The 19811-nt window shown below is 41.2% G+C and overlaps 1 protein-coding gene across 2 annotated transcripts in view; it reads left to right on the top strand.

Annotated features, from left to right (window-relative positions):
- SYT10 (synaptotagmin 10) overlaps positions 1-19811 on the top strand; it is a gene marked incomplete at its 3' end in the record, with an annotated part of 54311 nt that overhangs the window by 26741 nt on the left and 7759 nt on the right. For both annotated transcript variants that reach the window (XM_081958310.1, XM_081958309.1), the window contains exon 3: positions 6161-6725. In XM_081958310.1, coding sequence (XP_081814436.1) covers positions 6161-6725 — 565 coding nt within the window. The remainder of the gene's footprint in view (positions 1-6160; positions 6726-19811) is intronic.

The raw sequence follows: 19811 nt of genomic DNA, 5'->3' as shown, positions 1-19811 counted from the left end.
GAATTCAAGCATAGGAATAAAGTGAAGCAAATACACAGACATATACCATATTTTTTCACCCTCTTTTAGGGGGAGGGGTGTTTCTTATACTCCAAAAATCACGGTAGTTTCTGCTCTTAAGGCTGCATTGAATGGTTATCTTGTAAATAGTTGAATAAATGCAAAATAAGACATTTATTTAAATAAGAATAGTGTTTCCATCAGTCACCACAATCAATGGTTAGCTCAAAACTGTAAGTTAAAGTTGCTTTCAGCATAATCACTTATTGATTTTTTTATGTAAGTTCCAATTTGCCAGTGGATCATCTACTCCAACATTCTATCCTACAGGAACTCAGAAGCATGGAGACGAGAGTGTTAGCTTTCTCTCAATGCTATGTTCTATAAAATGGGCTTATTTCAGAAGTTACCATAAAGTCATCAAAAGTGTCACTGATACATCTTCTTAAGCGATACTACACATTGCAGTTATGGGCTCCATTCCTGGAAACAATCGCCTGAATGGTTGCTCTCTTCATGAGTTACTTCATGATCTTAAGGAATCCTGCCTAATCTGCCATTTAGGTGGTAAAATGTATTATGTTACTTATTCAAAACCTACTAAACAATTTCTGTTGAATTTGAGTATTCTTCTATTCTTGGTCTCTGGCAAATGCAATCCTAATCTTGTGCCCCAAGGCCCCCATAGCATCTTGGTTTCTGCTGCCACTAAATGAAAGAAAGAAACCAGCATTTAAGTTAAGATTAAGACTTGCTTGTTTATCAACTGATGTCTCGTTACTTGGTTAAAAAGTTTGACTTTTAGCTGAATGCATGAAAATGAGCCAGCAGAAAAGCATTGTGTTGGTGCTGTTCAGATTCTGTTTTCCTCTGATAACTGGATCTGGAATATTGTGCATAACCAGGCAGGAGTCTGATGGTAGAAAGAACCTGCAGCTGTGGCCTGGCAAGCAGAAAATAGAGTAGCGGTCTTAAAGATGATATCTAGGGAAAAGGAGATAATGGAAGTAAATAGGACTGGAAAGTTTTGCTTCAGAAGAAAATAGGATGAGAGTAGGATGAAAGTAAGATCCTCTGTAGGATGAGAGCACAGGTGGCAATTCTTTGACAGGAAAAGCTAACAGCCAAGACCCTCAAGCAAAACTTGAGCCATGCCAGATGACAGTAACTCAATGCAAGAGTTGGTCTGAAACATAAATTGTTTCAGTAAGTTGATTTGCCCTATCCTCTGCATTTGGCTGTTCTTGTCTGAAAGAGGCATGGACTTCAGATATTTCGAAATGTCCCATTCCATGCTAATGGCCAAATATGGCTTTTTCAGGCTCGTGCCCCGGTGTGTATATTTTACAATGAGACAAACTGAGACAGGAAGATTGTTTTATTACAATTTATCAGAATATTCGGACAAAAGGGATTCCTCATTCAAAGAGGGAATCCCGATCTTTAGCTTACATCCTCTTTTAAAGTTAACATAACAAAGAAATCTGAAAGAGAAAAGTTGATTGGACAGGATAATAGCATACATGTTTATTAAAATGAGGTCTGAAGGGGAATAAATTGTAAGAAGAAAGGATGTTTGGGGTTCACAAGAGATAAGCCAGACCCCAATTTGTAGTAACAAACTTTTCTTATCAGGAACAAGTCTCCAGCTTGTTTATCAGTTTAGGAATGTTAAAAGCTAATAAATCTCGAACATCACTTTAAAAGAAAGAATATAAATCAGATTAAAATACAAACTAACTATGCTAGTTAACAAATAACAAAATCCATGTTATTTGCCCCTCAATGCAAGGAGAGAAATTAAATGCACCCAGTTAATGCCATTTTAATTTTAGAAACGGGGGTTCCACGAAATCTGCAAGAGTAATTCATCTGGCAACTTTTAGCTGCTATCGTTCCAGGGACACGCATTCTCGCTGGCCAATTTCAGTGGATCGGTGGAACTGATTTGACAGGATCCTACTGAGAATTTGCCTATTTAAATTCTCTAGGACGTGGAGGACCATTTCTGGCTTGTCTTCAAGGCTCCAAAGAACAAAGATGAGTCCAGGCAGAGCAACAAATCAAAGGGCAGGGACATGGCAATGGGAGGAACAGCGTAGCAGATGTGAGCTGTTAAAGTGTGCACTTTCTAATTAGCTGTGTTCCTGACCCTTTTGTAGGGTAATCATACAAATCCCATAGTTGTTTTTTTTTTTTTGGTTCAGAAAAGCATTCCCACGTTGCTATGGGAACAAAACACATTTGAATAATTAACACATCGATCAGCTGTCTCCCTGAAATGTTGGGATTCAGAAACTGACGCAAGCCGCTGTGTCATTAGAGCATTGGCTTCCTCAAGCACAAATCTCATTGAATATGATGATATTATATCATCGAGGGAATAACTCTCTCTGTAGCATCCAACCCAGCCAGGCTATGAAGTTTCTAACAATAGAAGACAAGGGAACAATGTTATGTATTCGGTGCAGGTGTTTTAAATAGAGCTGCGCAGAAGAATTCTGCATGTACATTTTTTTTTTCTAGCACATCTCCATCCATTTAATGAAATGGCATTTGTTTCAAGATTTTCTTTTCCAGATAAGAGAAGAATTTCATTAAAAATTCCCCTGTGCCTTCGTTTAGTAATAAGGTCACCTGTGGATGTCTGTGAAGGTCCATAGTGCATGATAATACAATCACCTGCTAGCTATCAACAGCTTCCTAAGCTTCCAAGCTTCTACCAGGTTCCAAAAGGAGACAAAACTAGGGGCTTCTTCAGATTAGGAAATAGCAGAACCAGGGAATAGAACTGTACAAACCTTTTGAACAATGCTTCAAAATGCATGGAGCACCCCATGAAGCACCTCTTTTTGCATTATTAAGCAACCCCATGTGGTGCTTCAAAAGCAGACTGCCGGGCAGCTGCACAGACAGATATTTTGCTTCAGTTTTCAAAGGCGATGTAGGCAGGAAATGGGACAGATCGAACAGGCCAATGCGTCGTTGCTCCTCTTCACCTCAGACTGGCATTTTTGTTCAAGAGGCAAAAGTTGGAAGTCTGGAGAGAAATAGTCATTCCCCCCAAAAAAATCTGCCCCATGTTTGATCCAACCATCTTCTATTTACAAGGCAAGTATTATGACCATTGTTCTATTACAGCATTTATGATGAAATGAGCTGTAATTGTGTTTAAAAGCAGAATAACCACTGATTCAGGTGCTGGTGCACTCCTGCCTTGGTGAAGTAGCAATGAAATGCAGCATTTAGCCGACAACAACCCAAAACTGCTCTATGGACAAAGATCTTCAAGGCGACATAATATGGGAAAGTATACAGTAGAACAGGGGTGTCCAAACTTGGCAACTTTAAGACTTGTGGACTTCAACTCCCAGAATTCCCCAGCCATTCCCTTGGCTGGCTGGGGAATTCTGGGAGTTGAAGTCCACAAGTCTTAAAGTTGCCAAGTTTGGACACCCCTGCAGTAGAACCTCTGGTCATGAACGCTTCTAACCACAACCAAATCAGGTTCCGACCAAAATATTCCCAATTTTTTTTCCGCAGCCGATTTCCTCTTCTGCACCATTTTTTTTAAGCGCCAAATTTCCAAAATTGGGTTCAGGTCACAACCAAATTGGGTTGTGACCAAAATTATGGAACAAATCATGGCCGTGACCAGAGGTTCTAGTGTATTTGGAAGCGCATAAACACAAACAAACAAACACACACACACCCCAAACGGTCTTTGACATCATGTATGGGCTTAATAGAGGATGATGCCATTTATTTGTGTCCTCCAGAAGGGGTTGTTGTCCCGTTTTGGTGAAGGGCAAACTGGGAATGTAGGGAAGCTTCTCGTGAAATAGAAAAAGGGAAAATAAAAACTTCTTTCCCTCAGCAAGGCTTCTGTTATCCTTATGGCCCATGGAAGCAATACAGAATGGCTATTATCTTCTTCCAGAAAAATAAGGGGGGAGGGGATTGAAGGATTAATTCGTTTGTTTTATTTTATTTTTTTAATTTCTTAGTTTACTTTTCAAGATTATGCTCATCTACAGATCAACATTACTGACTTAAAACAATTCTCTAGTGACCGTTCAAAGTTAAAACAGCACTGAAAAAAAGTGATTTACGGCCATTTTTCACACTTATGACCAGCATCTCCATGGTCGGATGATCAGAATTCAGCTGCTTGGCCATTGATTCATAATTATGATGGTTTTAGTGTCCCCAGGTGTCAGCGTTCCAAGTAATGCACCCATAGAAAGTAGAACTCTGAGGCAGGCAAGTTCCTCAAAGAACAATTTATTGGATGCATCATATTGGCACAACTGGTGAAAGCCAACTCTGAAGTTCCCATGGCACCTAAGTAAAAAGTTAAAGTTTCCCCTTCCCCCTCAAGTCACTGGTCATGCTATCCATCAAGGTGTTGGCCAGTTGCTTGGTTACTTCGCTCCTCCTCTGCCAGCCACCTGTCAAAATGTCCTTGGTTCCCACACAAAAACTTTCTTGTTTTGGCTACAAAACCCCATCTATCTATTTCCCCCTTCCCTCTGTTGTGTGGCATCCCTGAAGCCTCCAAGATGGCCTCAGCCAGGTTCACTTCAGAGTTGACACCAAGGTCATGGGATCACCTCTGACACACAAAGTCAATGAGAAAGCCAGATTCATTTATCAACTCAGTTATTACTAATTTAACAACTACAGTGATTCACTTAATAATTGTGGCAAGAAAGGTTGTAAAATGGCACAACCTTCACTGAATTTTGGACTCAGTTGTGGTCATAAGCCAAATGATGGCTTATGACCACAACTGAATGATGACTACTGGGGTGCAACTGGGAGATGAATTTTCATCTCTCATTTCTTGTACGTTTAGGCCAGGGGTGTCCAAACTTGGGAACTTTAAGACTTGTGGACTTCAACTTCCAGAATTCCCCAGCCAGCCATGCTGGCTGGGAAATTCTGGGAGTTGAAGTCCACAAGTCTTAAAGTTCCCAAGTTTGGACACACCTTTCTTATCATCTCCCTGATTTACTTATTCTCCATATCTGCCTTCCCCCACCCCCCTCTCTCCTGATCTACCTAATGCTTCATTTCCTGTTTGCTGACTGATCATTATTCTTCTTGAACTGAATTATTTAATTATCTTCCTGGATTATCTAGCATTGTTAATAACTGTTCCCTCATGAGAGTTGTAACAATAACATTGAAAACTTGTTAAATGTGAAATGCTGATTGACTTCTTTTGTTTTTAATGGTATCCAAATTATTTTTCTTTCCCATCAAGGTAATCTAAGCTAAATTTCTTTCTGTTTCTGTTTTTAAATGCAGGCATGATTATTTCATCACATGAGAAAGAAAAATGTTAGCAAATAGCAAATATGTTGATGGTTATATAATAGTTATCATAATGGAAGAGAGTATAACTATTGATATTATCACATATATGTGCCTCTGTACATGATGATAATGATTATGATGATGTTTATATTTTAAAACTCTGGACACCTAGAAAATACACTGTTTAATATAGAAATGGATGGTTATATAATTGATATCATAATGGAGGATAGTATACTTTTCAATAGCAATTGATATTAGCACATAGATGTTTATGATGTTTGTATTTTAACACTTTGGACACCTAGAAAAGACACTGTTCAATATAGAAATGAATAGAATAGAATAACAGAGTTGGAAGGGACCTTGGAGGTTTTCTAGTCCAATCCCCTGCCTAGGCAGGAAACCCTATACCGTTTCAGACAGATGGCTATCCAACATCTTCTTAAAGACTTCCAGTGTTGGGGCATTCACAACTTCTGGAGGCAAGCTGTTCCGCTGATTAATTGTTCTAACTGTCAGGAAATTTCTCCTCAGTTCTAAGTTGCTTCTCTCCTTGATTAGTTTCCACCCATTGCTTCTTGTTCTACCCTCAGGTGCCTTGGAGAATAGTTTGACTCCCTCTTCTTTGTGGCAACCCCTGAGATATTGGAACACTGCTATCATGTCTCCCCTAGTCCTTCTTTTCATTAAACTAGGACTAGGGGAGACATGATAGCAGTGCTCCAATATCTCAGGGGTTGCCACAAATGGAAATGGAATTTGTGATATAAAACAATAAAAATATTATTTTAAAACAGATAATCTAAGCTAAATTTCTTTCTGTTTCTAAATGCAGACACAATTCTTTCAGGAGACACCTGCCAAGGCAAATGCAGGTGTCTAGCATCGATTTTAACATGGGTCCAGAACCAGTTTTACAAAGAGGGGAGACCACAACCAGCATTGGACGGATAAAACCTGAGCTTTACAAGCAAAAATCTGTGGATTCCGAAGGCAAGAAAGAAGACGTGAAAACCTGTGGAAAACTCAACTTTACCCTCAAATATGATTATGAAAATGAACTGCTTTTGGTCACCATCGTTAAAGCTTTGGAGTTACCAGCTAAAGACTTTACGGGAACTTCAGACCCGTATGTGAAAATCTACCTTCTTCCAGACAGGAAAAAAAAGTTTCAGACACGGGTACATAGGAAGACATTAAACCCTGTCTTTAACGAAACTTTTCAGTTTCCCGTGGCCTATGATCAACTTTGCAACAGGAAGCTACACTTCAGCGTGTATGATTTTGACAGGTTTTCTAGACATGATATGATTGGGGAAGTTATTCTCGATAACTTTTTTGAAGTTTCTGATCTATCTAGAGAGGCTACAGTATGGAAAGACATCCATTGTGCCACTACAGTAAGTACCTTGTCTTTGAAAAAAATGGTTTTGAGAGATTCCAATATACCGTATTTTTCAGAGAATAAGACACACCAAAATTTTGAAGAGGCAAAATTAAAAAAAAAAAAGTTTTTGCACTCTGCAGAGTTCCCAAAAACGGCTCATTTCTCAAAAAAAAACCAGGCCCGTTTTTCATCAAAAAAAGGGGCATGCATAGCCTTTAGGAGGCTTATAGAGTGATCCTGGGGGCTGGGGAGGCAAAAATGAGCAAACACCACCCCATTTGCTCTCACTTCTGCCCTCCCCAGCCTCCAGTAGCACTCTATAAGCCTCCTAAAAGCAATGCATGGCCATTTTTGCAAAGGGGGAGGGTTTCGGGAGGCCAAAAATGCTGTATTCAGTGTATAACGCACCCAGATTTTCACTCCCTTTTTAGAGAGAAAAAGGTGCATCTTAATAGTCCGAAAAATACGGTAAGTAAGTCTTGTACCTTGATAAGATTGATATATTTTCTTTCTGTAGCTATTACATATAAAACCGTATGGTAACAATAGGTTTTTAACCCATATTAAGACTTTCAAGACTTTTATGAGCATATTAACTGATAGCCTTCCAAATACATATATCACCAGGCCCCACTTTTTCAGATCTGTACATGAACTTTATTTTCTTCTAAAGAGAGAAAAATAAAGTTTCAGGTATAGACTCTTAGGAAGACATTAATCCTGTATCCAATCAACCTTTTCCTTTTCCTATAGCCTACATTTCATTGAAATACACCTCAGTTCCCTTATTATTGCCATTTGTTATTCTCACTTCCTTTATGTCAGACCAGGTGTTGAAGATGGCTAATATTAACAAAAATAAGACCTTAATGATAGAATTATAATTAAGTGTAAGTAGATCCATACCAAATCCACTCATAATTGAACCCATAACTTACTAAAATTAGGTAATGGTGCTTCCATTAAATCTGGGAGGAGCCTGGAGTGTGGAAATATGGAACTATGGACTAGTGCCTAATTGAATTTATTCTTAGATCAATCTATTAGTGATGATAAATCTTATTTCTGTTCATATGGACAGTCAAAGTTATGGAAAAATTACTTCTGAGACTGTGTAAAACAGAAGTTCTCTGCAAATACAGAAACAGATTGTGTTTGTAATCTGTACTATTTTAGAAATAGCCATGATAAGGTTTTATTTAACAAGAAGTTGCTCCTTTAAAAAAAATGAAAGCCTACAGGAACTCAAACAGTGTCAAAGTTTAGACGAGTACTGATGATGTTACCTAGTTTGGGTAATGAAATGTCAACAAAAAACAGCCAAGCTCAAAGGACCCCTCATTTCAACCCTGAGCTACACATATCCTCCTTTATTAGTGTCAAAGACATTACACATGAAAAGGGGCATTACACAATCCATTCTAGTCCCTTGGATTTCGTTTTAAAAAGCACCCACAGATGATCATGCTATAACATTCAGAATTTGCAAACTTCTTACGGTCACATGTGGAAACAACTGAAGTTAGCTTTGAAGAAGAAGCCTTCAAGACAGAGCCAGAAACATGCAGAATAATTGGAGTTAAGTTCCAAAGACACATGATCCTATACAAGAAGATTTTGTCTTCAATGAATGTCAGCCACCATGCTGGCTTGGGAATTCTAGGAGTTGAAGTCTAAACTTCTTAAAGTTGCTGAGGTTGAAAAACACTGTTCTAGAGATATCAAGACTTCTGGGCACTATCCTAAGAACTATTGAGCTAGTTGTGTAACCTAGGTAAAGGTAAAAGTTCCCCTTGTACATATGTGCTGGTCATTCCCGACTCTAGGGAGCGGTGCTCATCTCCGTTTCAAAGCCCAAGAGCCAGCACTGTCCGAAGACGTCTCCGTGGTCATGTGACCGGCATGACTAAACGCCGAAGGCGCACGGAACGTGTCAGAGTTTGTTGCATAAATTCAAATCCAGAAGCACACACAGATAACTGACGCAGCAGGATTCATTAACTTCTTTATATACATAAAAATAGATGAATAAATGTACAATACCAACATAGTAGATTCTTTCAACATGGTAAAAGTTACACGCAGAACACAAGCAGGAGAGAACAATAGAAAGGAGTTTTCAGTTCAGAATTCAGAGCAGACAAGTCCAGGCTAGTTTCAGTTTCAATTCTCAGCTAAGCCAGGCCCAGACTCCAAGCTTCAGTTTCTATTCCCAAAACAGCCCTCATTGGTTGACCCAGTTGCTATGCCTATTCATTGGCTGATCTACTCCAGTCTATGAATATTCATACTCTGACAGAATGCTGTTACCTTCCTACCAAAGGTGGTTCCTATTTTTCTACTTGCATTTTAACATGCTTTCGAACTGCTAGGTTGGCAGAAGCCGGGACAAGTTATGGGAGCTCACACCGTTACGCGGCAATAGGGGGAAAAATGGTTGTAGAAGAAATCAGCCAATGAGGGAGACAAATTCTATTATACACTTGCCTCTGCTCAGACTAAGTGTAACCTTTAGTGATCAAGATATAAATAGCCCCAGCAGCATGCAATTGGTTAGCATTTAAAGGGAGATGGCTTTTTAAAATATATTATCATAGTTCACTGTTATGGAGAAAAAAGCGAGAATTTTCACTTTTTAAAACTCAGCATGGCCAAAGAGATCTGGTGCTGCTGATGGGTTCTTTCAAATGAGTGGCTTTGAATATGAGTAAGATTTCCTAATATATATGCAGGATAACATTCTGACTTTAACAGGGACTCTTTCAGGTCTCTCAGGCACACAAAGCCAATTATATTGTCCGGCTTAGTGTGCCGGTTTCCTGATGTGGTGCTAATGAACAAGGGTTTCTTTTTTCTTCTTTTCTTTTTTATTAGAATTCTAAACCACAAGCTTTTTACTTCACAAGAGTGAAGTGAGGGAGTGCAGGCCTTGCATTGGGAAATCCATAATCCAGTTGTGAAGCTTCTTGAAAGCAACGAGCTAGGCTTTAATTAAAGATTGTTGAAAGAAATGTCCTTCTGGGTTCGGCTCCAAGTGGGGAAAAAGACACTGAAGACATGGAGGCTGCTTGGAAAGATGGTTTTAATGGTGGACAGGACCACATGGCTTGAGTCCTGAACAGAAAAGGTGATCACATGCTTCAATGTTGGTGGAAAAGAAGAGAAGGGAAGACTGAGATGCTGAGTCCTTAGTTTTATGCCCTCTCTGGCCTTTGATCTTGAGCCTGTCTTCTAATTGGTTGTCAGACTCCCATGGGGCCATGCAGGGACTGGAATCTGCAATCTAGGCTGCGTTTTGAATCCAGGTTTGGTTGAGTTCTCAGATGCCATGTGGTGAGTTGGGTAAAAGGCCAATGCTATCATGCCTTAATCCCATCACCCTGGAGTTGGAGGGGAGAACTCTTTATTATGTAAAGTGAACTAGCTCAGGCTTTAATGGCTCATTGATAAAGGGGGATGAGCAGGAAGCTGCACGCAGCTATTCTGTCTTTTAAAACATGGTTCTTCTTTTTCACATCCAGAGAAATATTCTGCCTTTTCCATTTTTCCTAGGATATTTTATTTTTCTGGGAGAGGGCTGGGTGATAACTTAGAAACATAAACTCGGGCCACGAATCAGGCTACACACAATGGAATTTAGATTTAGTGTAATATAATGGGTGAATACTATCCCTGTGGACTGTATGTCTATGGAGACTCTCAATCATCATATCATCTATTAATTATCCAGGCCATGGTTGTCCCAAAGGCAGCTGAATTTTCGTGGGTCTTTTTCCCTTGAAAATGTTTCACTTCTCATCCAAGAAGCTTCTTCAGTTCTGAACTGCAAAACCTTCTTGGATGAGAAGTGAAACGTTTTCAAGGGGGGAAAACCAAGGAAGTCCAGTTGCCTTTTGGAAAAGCACCTTTGGGTCAGGCATGAAATGCTCTAATCTTCGCTACCGATTCAGAAGCGGGAGCTCGCGCGCAGTGCTTCTGCGCATACGCGGAGCATCTGTGATGATGTCTGGGTGGGTGGGTGGAGCCTCCCACCCCCCGCCACTACCAGTTGGCCCGAACCGGGGCGAACCAGCAAAATACCACCTCTACTTTAGGTCTGTACACTAAGATCTGGTAAAGCCTGCATCCAGTGTGGAGTGGGCCAATACTTATAATTCATTCAAGGTAGAACAGCCTTTTTTGGCTGGTTTGATCCCATTCAGAAACTTCGGACAGTTTGTATCTGATACAAGGTTTGGGATATCTGCCACCTTGCACGGAGCAGTACAGAATTAAGTAATGGGAGAGATATAAAACACTGTTAGCATTTGGGAAGATAAGAACCAAGAGTGTTGGTTCAGAGAATTGGATATGTGATTGATAGGTTTATCTTCTGATCAGAGTGACCCTTTAGCAAGGCTGTCAAACTCCTGGTCCATGGGCCGGATGCATCACATGCTGGCTACACCCATGTCCGGTTTAGCAAAGGAGGGAAAAGTCCTGATACATCATGTGATGCTGCTGTGACAAAGCGAGTTTGACACCCCTGGCCTTTAGGATGGCTGGTGATAATGGGAGACACCTGAGGCATTGAGCAAGAGGAAGATGTACCTATTGGGTATATCTAGTTTAATGAAAAGGAGGACTAGGGGTGACATGATAGCATTCTTCCAATATCCAAGGGGCTGACACAAAGAAGGGAGAGTCAACCTATTCTCCAAAAAATCTGAAAGCAGAACAAGAAGCAACGGATGGAAACTAATCAAGGATAGAATCAACATGGAACTAAGTTAACATTTTCTTAATTAGTGATTCCTTAATGGACAGAGGATTGGACTAGAAGACCTCCAAGGTCCCTTCCAACTCTGTGATTCTGTTGTTAAAGATGGAAATTTGGCTTAACAAAAAATCACAATGTTGCTTTAGACCAGGGGTGTCAAGCTCACATTGTCACAGCGGCATCACATGATGTATTGGGACTTTCCCCCCTTCGCTATAACGGATGTGGGCGTGGCCAGCGTGCAATGCAGTTGGCCGTGGGCCGCAAGTTTGACAGCCCTGCTTTAGATTCTCATCTTGAGTTTCTGTATAATAGTGCTCTCTCTTGAAAAACCTCTTCAAATATAGCCAATTGATTTGTTTTTTAAATTGTTCTCATTTCCATTCTCACTTGGCCTATTCTTATAAATACTCCATCAGTTTTTTCTTTCCACTCTAACTTTCCTTCCCATTGTATTTTTGCTATTCTCACCTTTGTCTTCCTTCTTTCTTATTACAACTCATGTATTAGATGTGAGGTTTTATTTAATTTAAGCCCAATGATTGTTCAGTTACACCATTTTTTAATTTTAATTCTTTTGGGCTTGATTACATTATCCAATTTAGTCATTTTCATCTGTCTCATAGGAGGGAAAAACATAATCCTTTTGGTGTTTGTTTTTCTTATAGATAATTTGAGAGTGGAGTGTTTTGTCAATGAGTTTAATAATTTGAAAAAGAATAGAAATAGCATTTAGACTTATAGACTGCTTCACAGAGCTTCTCAGACCTCTACAAGCAGTTTACAGAGTCAGCCTATTGCCCCCCCCCCCCCAGCAATTTGGGTCCTCATTTTACCTACCTCAGAAGGATGAAAGGCTGAGTCAACCTTGAACCGATGAGGATTGAACTACTAGCAGTGGACTAAATTATCCTGCAATATTGCATTCTAACCACTGCGCCAGCACGGCTCATGAGAATGGGCTATCTCTTAGCAAATGTGAATTGAAGTGACTACTTCTAAAGCCCTAGGATTCAATTGTGAGGAATGTTAAGTGATGCCAAATAGTCCTAGTATAGTATTTTGACATATTCAATAGACCATGATTAAGAAAAATACAGCATAACGCAGGGGTGCCTAGTGTCCCTTGACTGATCTCAGTTTTGGTCCAGCATCTTGATAGCTATACTTGAAAAGAGAACGTTGGCAGGACATGCTTTGAAAGGGAAAAACTAGATTTTTAAGGGTTAGAATAGGTGCATTAAGCTGGTTTTTTCCCCTTAAATGTCCTCAATCTCCAACCCAATTGAAAAGAAAGCACCCAAATGTTAGGCCCCACTCATTCTAGGAAAACTTCAAGAGGCAAAAGAGAAAAGCGGGCATGCCACTTGTATTCTTAATCACATTTTGCAAACCTGTCTGAGGGATGAGATCACTTAAACTTTTCAGGTAAAATGATCTATCCCAGTGTTTTTCAAACTTGATGAGTTGAAGATGTCTGGACTTCAACTTTCAGAATCCCCCTGCAAATTTGCTGTCATAAACACTTAGATAAAACTAGCCAACATTCCGCCACTTTGCTACCAGTTTCAGAGATACAATTTCCCCTTAGCTATTCCATTTTGGCTGCTGCCGCTGCTAAACCATCCCAATTGCAAGAAAATTCAGGCCTCCAAACCTCTAATGACTTCTGCCCCTCTAGATTTTGAAACCCGTGCCACATTATGTAGGATTCATCTAAAGCATGGTGTTCTGACTGAGGCTTCCTGAGACCATGAAGCAAACTCCTGGTCCAGACCAGTGGTGGGTTCCGGGCAGTACTGCCCAGTATGGGCATACCGGTGGCAGCTGGGAGCAGCAGCCACCGTACCAGAACGGTGTTTCGTTGGGCCTACCTGCCCGCCCGCGTTCCTTATCTCTTTTAGGGGGAAATGGGGCCAATTGTGTACTCGCGCACAGCGTACGTCACCTGCGCGACCTCGCCAAGCAGCTGGGGTGTCGCAGGGCGGTGGCGTGCGCATGCATGCGCAGCACACATGCCCGAAGTGAACATCCGGCCCCGTCACAGCGTACTGGTTGCGACAGGATCCAGAACTCACCACTGGTAGAGACAAAAACCCCTTTTATTAATTGACTGAATTCTGCTCATTCACATCCAGCAAAGTCTTTCAAGGGAGAATTTATAGTCACGGTCCTTATCTGGCTTGGAGAGCTGCCAGGCCGATATCTGCAAAACTTGGCAAGGAGTCTTGGAGAGTCATGAACCAATTAAGTGAACTAATTGTCTCTTGCAAATTCCCCTCCCCTTCACTCCTCTTTTATTTCCTCTGGGAGGGGCCATTCATCATCCACCTGTGGCCTTCCTCCCAAGTCGACCCCTGTTCTTTAGCTGTTCCCTTCGTCTGGCAACTCTGCACATGTGCACACTGGGAACAGGCTCCCGCTGTTTGTCTGCCTCACTGATATCTGACTCTGAAGGCAGCTGATAACTGGCATACGGCTCTGACCCCCTCTCTACCTCCGACGCAGTGTCCTCATCAGAGCCTTCCCCAGACTCCAGGACTGGCCCATGTTCTTCCCCAACCTTCTCACTGTCCGAATCTGCTGTCAGCTCCTCTGGCCACTGGAGGACCACAACACATGGTTCCTCTGACCTCCATCATTAAACCTCATCGAATACATACTCAGGAAGGAGCTACAGACCCTCTGGATTCTCTGATAGCTGTATTCAATGCAGCCCATGTTCTAGATACATTATGCAAGATATTTAAAAAGAAAAGAAAATCATACACAACAAAGCCAACTTTTGTATTGTTTTTACTCCACATAGGCATAAAAATGCTTTCTGCCATCTTCCATAAAACATAACTTGCAAATATATCAGTGCAATTTTGTATGATTTATGAGCTAAGCGCTAGTTTGAGGGTTCTTTTTTAACCTTTGACTAGAAATCCATAAAATGCAATATAGCATAAACTGAGGATAATTAGTAGGCTCTGGGCATTACTACTATATGTACTGCATAAATCTATTTATGTTCATCATGGTTAATTTCTTCTAAGCCAGCATTTATCAATCTGGGCAACCTAAAAGTCGTGTGGATTTCAACTTCCAGGATTCCCCAGCCAGTATGCCTGACTCTGGAATTCTGGGAGATGAAGTCCACACATCTTCAAGTTGTCAAGTTCTAGAAACATCTGCTTTAAGCCCAATTTTATGACGGCATCGTTCACACTAATATATAGCAGAATCAGAGTCAGGAACTTCTATCTAACATATTAGTGGATGATCAGTGTAGCTACCAGTCAGGGGTGGGTTCTGCCAGTCACTACTGCTCATGGGCATGCCTCACGCGCATGCACAGTTCAATACAAAATTACTCTGCGCATGTGCAGAAGCAAAAAACAAGATGGCGGTGCCTATGGTACCACCTGGAAAAATGGTTTGGGGGCGTGGCAAGCCTGCGTCAATGCCCATTCCAGTGACCTAGGCTGCCAAACCACTATCGGTTCCGCTGAACTGGTTCGAATGGGTAGGAACCCACCACTGCTACCAGTTGAGTCTCTAGCAACTAAATGGACGGTTTTTCTAAAGAAATAGTTCTCTTCCTGACTCATCTTTTTCTGTATCCTGGTGTGTTCGCAAAAATCATTGTGCTTACTGGAATGAAGATGCAATTAAATCTTCCAGTCCCTTGCTGGGTGTGTTCATCAGACCTCAGCAGTCTCCCAGTTTTCAAGTTGTTTTACTGCCAGATTCAATGTAAATAGTTTCCTTTCCCACGTCTGTTTGCCTTTTGTCTGAATCTGACACAACAAATCCTAAACGTTCCTGAAAATGACAATGGCATCATTTGATGCCCCCAGCCACCCAGCCACGAACACATATTTATTCATATTAATAGTTTAATCTCTTAGATAGAACAGTGTAGTGGCCTAGTGGTGAGGACGCTTGCCTCCCACTCAGAGGGTTGAGAGTTCAATCCTAAGTAGCAGGAGATGTTTCTCTTTTAGGCCGCAAATTAAAAATATGTACTGCAAACTCCACATAGGCAGCAGGAAAGGCATCCAGCCAATCAACGCCGAGTTCCATCCAGTTATCCTGATTCTACCCTGAATTAAAGGATTACAGGGTCAGGAAAAGAGGGGGGAGATTTTTTAGGTAAAAACATCATTCATCGATGCATTTTTGTACCAGGTACAAAATGGATGGATGCATTTAATAGTTAAAATGAAGAAGATAATTACTGGCATTGTAGAAATATAGCCAACCTTAACCACAGCCTCTTAGTGCTCTCTCCATAAGTGGAGGTAGGTGAGTTAAAGAAATGTGCATGATCAGAGCCCTTCACCTTGACATATGTTCCATATATGTTCCATGTACCATATTTTTCAGAGTATAAGACGCACCTTTTTTCCTCCCAAAAGAGGCTGAAAATCTGGGTGCGTCTTATACACTCAATACAGCATTTTTTGCCTCCTGAAGCCCCGCCCCTTCACCAAAATGGCCGTGCATAGCCTTATGGAGGCTTTCAGAGAGCTCCTGGGGGCTGGGGAAGGCAGAAATGAGCAAAAGACGGGCCATTTTTTGCCTCCCATCCCCCAGCAGCACTCTATAAGACCCCCCCCTAAAGCTATTCATGCCTCTTTTTTTGAAAAAATGGGCCTGTTTCCACAAAAAGCAGACCGTTTTTGGGAGGTTTGCAGAGTGCAAAAACTTTTTACCCCCTTTTGGAAAGCTCTTTAACTGATTGATGAGAATTACATTGATCAAGTGCTGTGCCAGCAGAAACAAAGTCTTAGGTGCTGCAGATTGTCAGCAATTTCCTTCTCCAGCACATGGATAAATACACCTGGAAACATCTACCTCCCTACCTACTCTCTCTCCCTACCTACCTACTGTATTTCTGTCTCTCTCCCTCCCTCTATCTACCTACCTACTCTCTCTCTCTCTCTCTCCCTAACTACCTACTGTATTTCTCTCTCTCTCTCTCTCTCTCTCCCTCTATCTACCTACCTACTCTCTCTCTCCCTACCTACCTACTGCATTTCTCTCTCTTTCTCTCTCTATCCCTCTATCTATCTACCTACTCTCTCTCTCCCCCTACCTATCTACTGTATTTATCTCTCTCTATTTCTCTCTCTCTCTCCCTCTACCTACCTACCTACACTCTCTCTCCCCCCACCTACCTACTGTATTTCTCTATCTCTTTATGCCTTTATCTACCTACCTACCTACCTACCTACCTACCTACCTACCTACCTACCTACCTAACTATTCTCTCTCTCCCTACCTACCTACTGGATTTCTCTCTCTTTCTCTCTCTTTCTCTCCCTCTCTATCCCTCTATCTACCTACCTACATTTTTAATTTGCCTCTTCAAAACCTTGGTGCATCTTATACTCTGGTGCATCTTATACTCTGAAAAATATGGTATGTTCCATATACAAAAAGAACAGAGTTTCGGTTGTGCAGTTGTGCTGCCTTCTTGACTTTTTTTTAACCTTCTCCACATGGACACCCTGTCTTTTGAACACGTTTTCTTCAAGAATTATATCCCAAGCTATTCAGATGCCCTTTATTAAAAAGCAGAATTAGTTTCTTACACCCAAATGTCAGGGTATAGCTGTAATTATACATGCATTAACCAGGAATAACTCCCATCAAAATTAATGGTGCTTCTGTAAAAATGTTTATAAGAATAGATCAAGTAGTCTCTTATTTTTAAAATGAAACTATATTTTCAAACCAAAGCAGAATCTCTTTTTAAAAATTATGGAGATTTTTATTCTTATCATCTCAGTTTATGAAAGACAGAAGTCTAATACAATGGAAGGGAAGGTTGAAATAAGGTTATCTTTTAAATTATGTTTTTTTTAAATTACTGCCCCAATTAATTCATTCAGACAAAACTATAGCCCACTGAATATTGCTATATAATTCCCATAATATCTGACCTTCAGCAGTGCTGACAGCTATGGGAAGCAAATAGTATTGGAAGAATTACAGATTTCCCAAGCTTCTGATGTGCTTCACAGCATCCATTTAAATTTTAGCCCCCCCCCCCCTCTCTCTAAGGTTACATTATTTCCTTCTTTCCTGAATAATAGGTTCATTTTTTTTCTTTTTTGTCAGCAAAAGGTTCATTAGTCACTAATAAATACAATTATTCTTTATTATAATTTTGTCTTTGCTTTTCCTTTTTTTCTTTCTCCTCTGTATTTCTTTCTTTGTACTTTTTTTCTGCTTGTTACCTTTTTTATTTTCCATACTTTTCTCTTTCAAAATTTGCAGTTTTAATTATTTTAAATATTTTTAATAAACATGTACACAGACACATCTGTCTGTCTCTGCCTATCTGTCTGTCTTAACTATCTAGCATCTAGCTCTCTAGCTCTCTATCTAATCTACAATTAGAACAATTAATCAGTGGAACAACTTGCCTCCAGAAGTTGTGAATGCTCTAACATTGCAAGTTTTTCAAAAAGTTGTTGGATAAACATTTGTCTCAAATGGTGTAGGGTTTCCTGCCTAAGCAGGGGGGTTGAACTAGAAGACCTCCAAGGTCCCTTCCAACTCTGTTATTCAAATTCTATTCTACATATCTATCTATCTATCTATCTATCTATCTATCTATCTATCTATCTATCTATCTATCTATCTATCTATCTATCTATCCCCTTCTCACCCAAATTGTTGTTATATTTCTTCCTCAAACCTAGAGGCCTGTAAGTTTGTGGCTTCTGCACAATATCTTAGCTTTGCTCTCTTTTGGACAGAAAGCTCTGGTGTTGTTCCTAAGATTGGCTGGAGTCATTCTCCCAGATCTCCTCTCATTAGATCTATTGTAATAGCATTCCATATGTCCTTGTCTCCTCCACGCAAGGTTTGTTCTGGTTTCCTACTTATCATCAGATTGTCTTTAGTACCTCAACATCTGACATGGACCTTGTTAATCTGGCAATGTCTTAGCTGGCATGACTCTTCTGGTTAGTGTCCTACTCGTGTTTGAGGTAGACAGGTGAAGCATTAGGAGATCTTTGCTCAAGGACCCCAACTGATTAGGGAGGTACCAGCCTGAATTTGAACCCTGCCCTTCCTTATCAAAAGCAGTTTAACCACTACACTATTCAGCCACTCTATATATGGAAGGGCTACAGATTTCCCATTTCAGTACTACATACCAAAGTTCAAATAATATAAGTTTAGGAAAGATTCCCAGTGAGAACAAGGTGAGATAAAAGTAAGATCCTGTATATGCATTTTAACAAGTGTATTATTCTGGAATAAGTTTTTAAAATCATGTTTCATTTCTAGTACAGTCTTGATAAGCAAGAGCAACCAAGATGATTGGGGGACTGGAGGCTGAAACATACAATGAACAGTTGCAGGAACTAGGCATGGCTAGTCTAGTGAAGCGAAGGACCAGGGGAGACATGATAGCAATGTTCCAATATTGGAGGGGCTGCCACAGAAAGGAAGGGGTCAAGCTATTTTCCAAAGCACCTGAAGGCCAGGCAAGGAATAATGGATGGAAACTGACCAAGGAGAGATTCAACCTGGAAATAAGGAGAAATTTCTGACAGTGAGAGCAATCAACCAATAGAACAGCTTGCCTTCAGAAATTGTGGGAGCTTCATCACTGGAGGCTTTCACAAAGAGACTGGACTGCCATCTCTCAGAAATGGTGTAGGGCAGTGATGGCGAACCTATGGCACGCGTGCCACAGGTGGCACGCGGAGCCATTTGTCAGGGCACGTGAGGCACTGCCCTGTCAGCTGGCCAGTGCGCATACTGAGTTCACACTTTTTAAAGCCATTTTTTGCCCTCCCCAGGCTCCAGAGGCTTTATAGGAGCCTGGGGAGGGCGAAAAGAGCCTCCCCACCTCCACCCCTGGAGGCCCTCCGGGGGCTTCATGAGCTTCCCTGACGCCTTCGGAGCGCTCAAAACGACCGTCCAAGCAAACCAGAAGTCACTTCCTGTTTGCTCCGAGGATCATTTTAAGCGCTCCGAAGGCTCAGGGAAGCCTCCAGACGGTCCCTGAAGCCTTCGGCGCGCTGAAAACGATCCTCTGAGCAAACAGAAAGTGACTTCCGGTTTGCTCGGAGGGTCACTTTGTGTGCTCCGAAGGCTTCAGGGACTGTCTGGAGGATTCCCTGATGCCTCCGGAGGGCATCCTGGGGGGGCGGGAGGGGCTGTTTTCGCCCTTCCCAGGCTCCTATAAAGCCTCTTGAGCCTGGGGAGGGCGAAAAAAGCATGTAAAAATGGGGGAGTGCCTGTAGTACGTGCATGCGCACTGGGGCGGCACGCATTGCATTATGGGTGTGGCACGCCCACACATGACCCCGCTGCACTCCCCCC

This window comes from Natrix helvetica (assembly GCF_964273705.1).
Source record: "Natrix helvetica genome assembly, chromosome: 6".
NCBI classification, from domain to species: domain Eukaryota; kingdom Metazoa; phylum Chordata; class Lepidosauria; order Squamata; family Natricidae; genus Natrix; species Natrix helvetica.
Note: the sequence above shows the minus strand (reverse complement) of the source record. Positions and strands in the feature narration are given on the sequence as shown.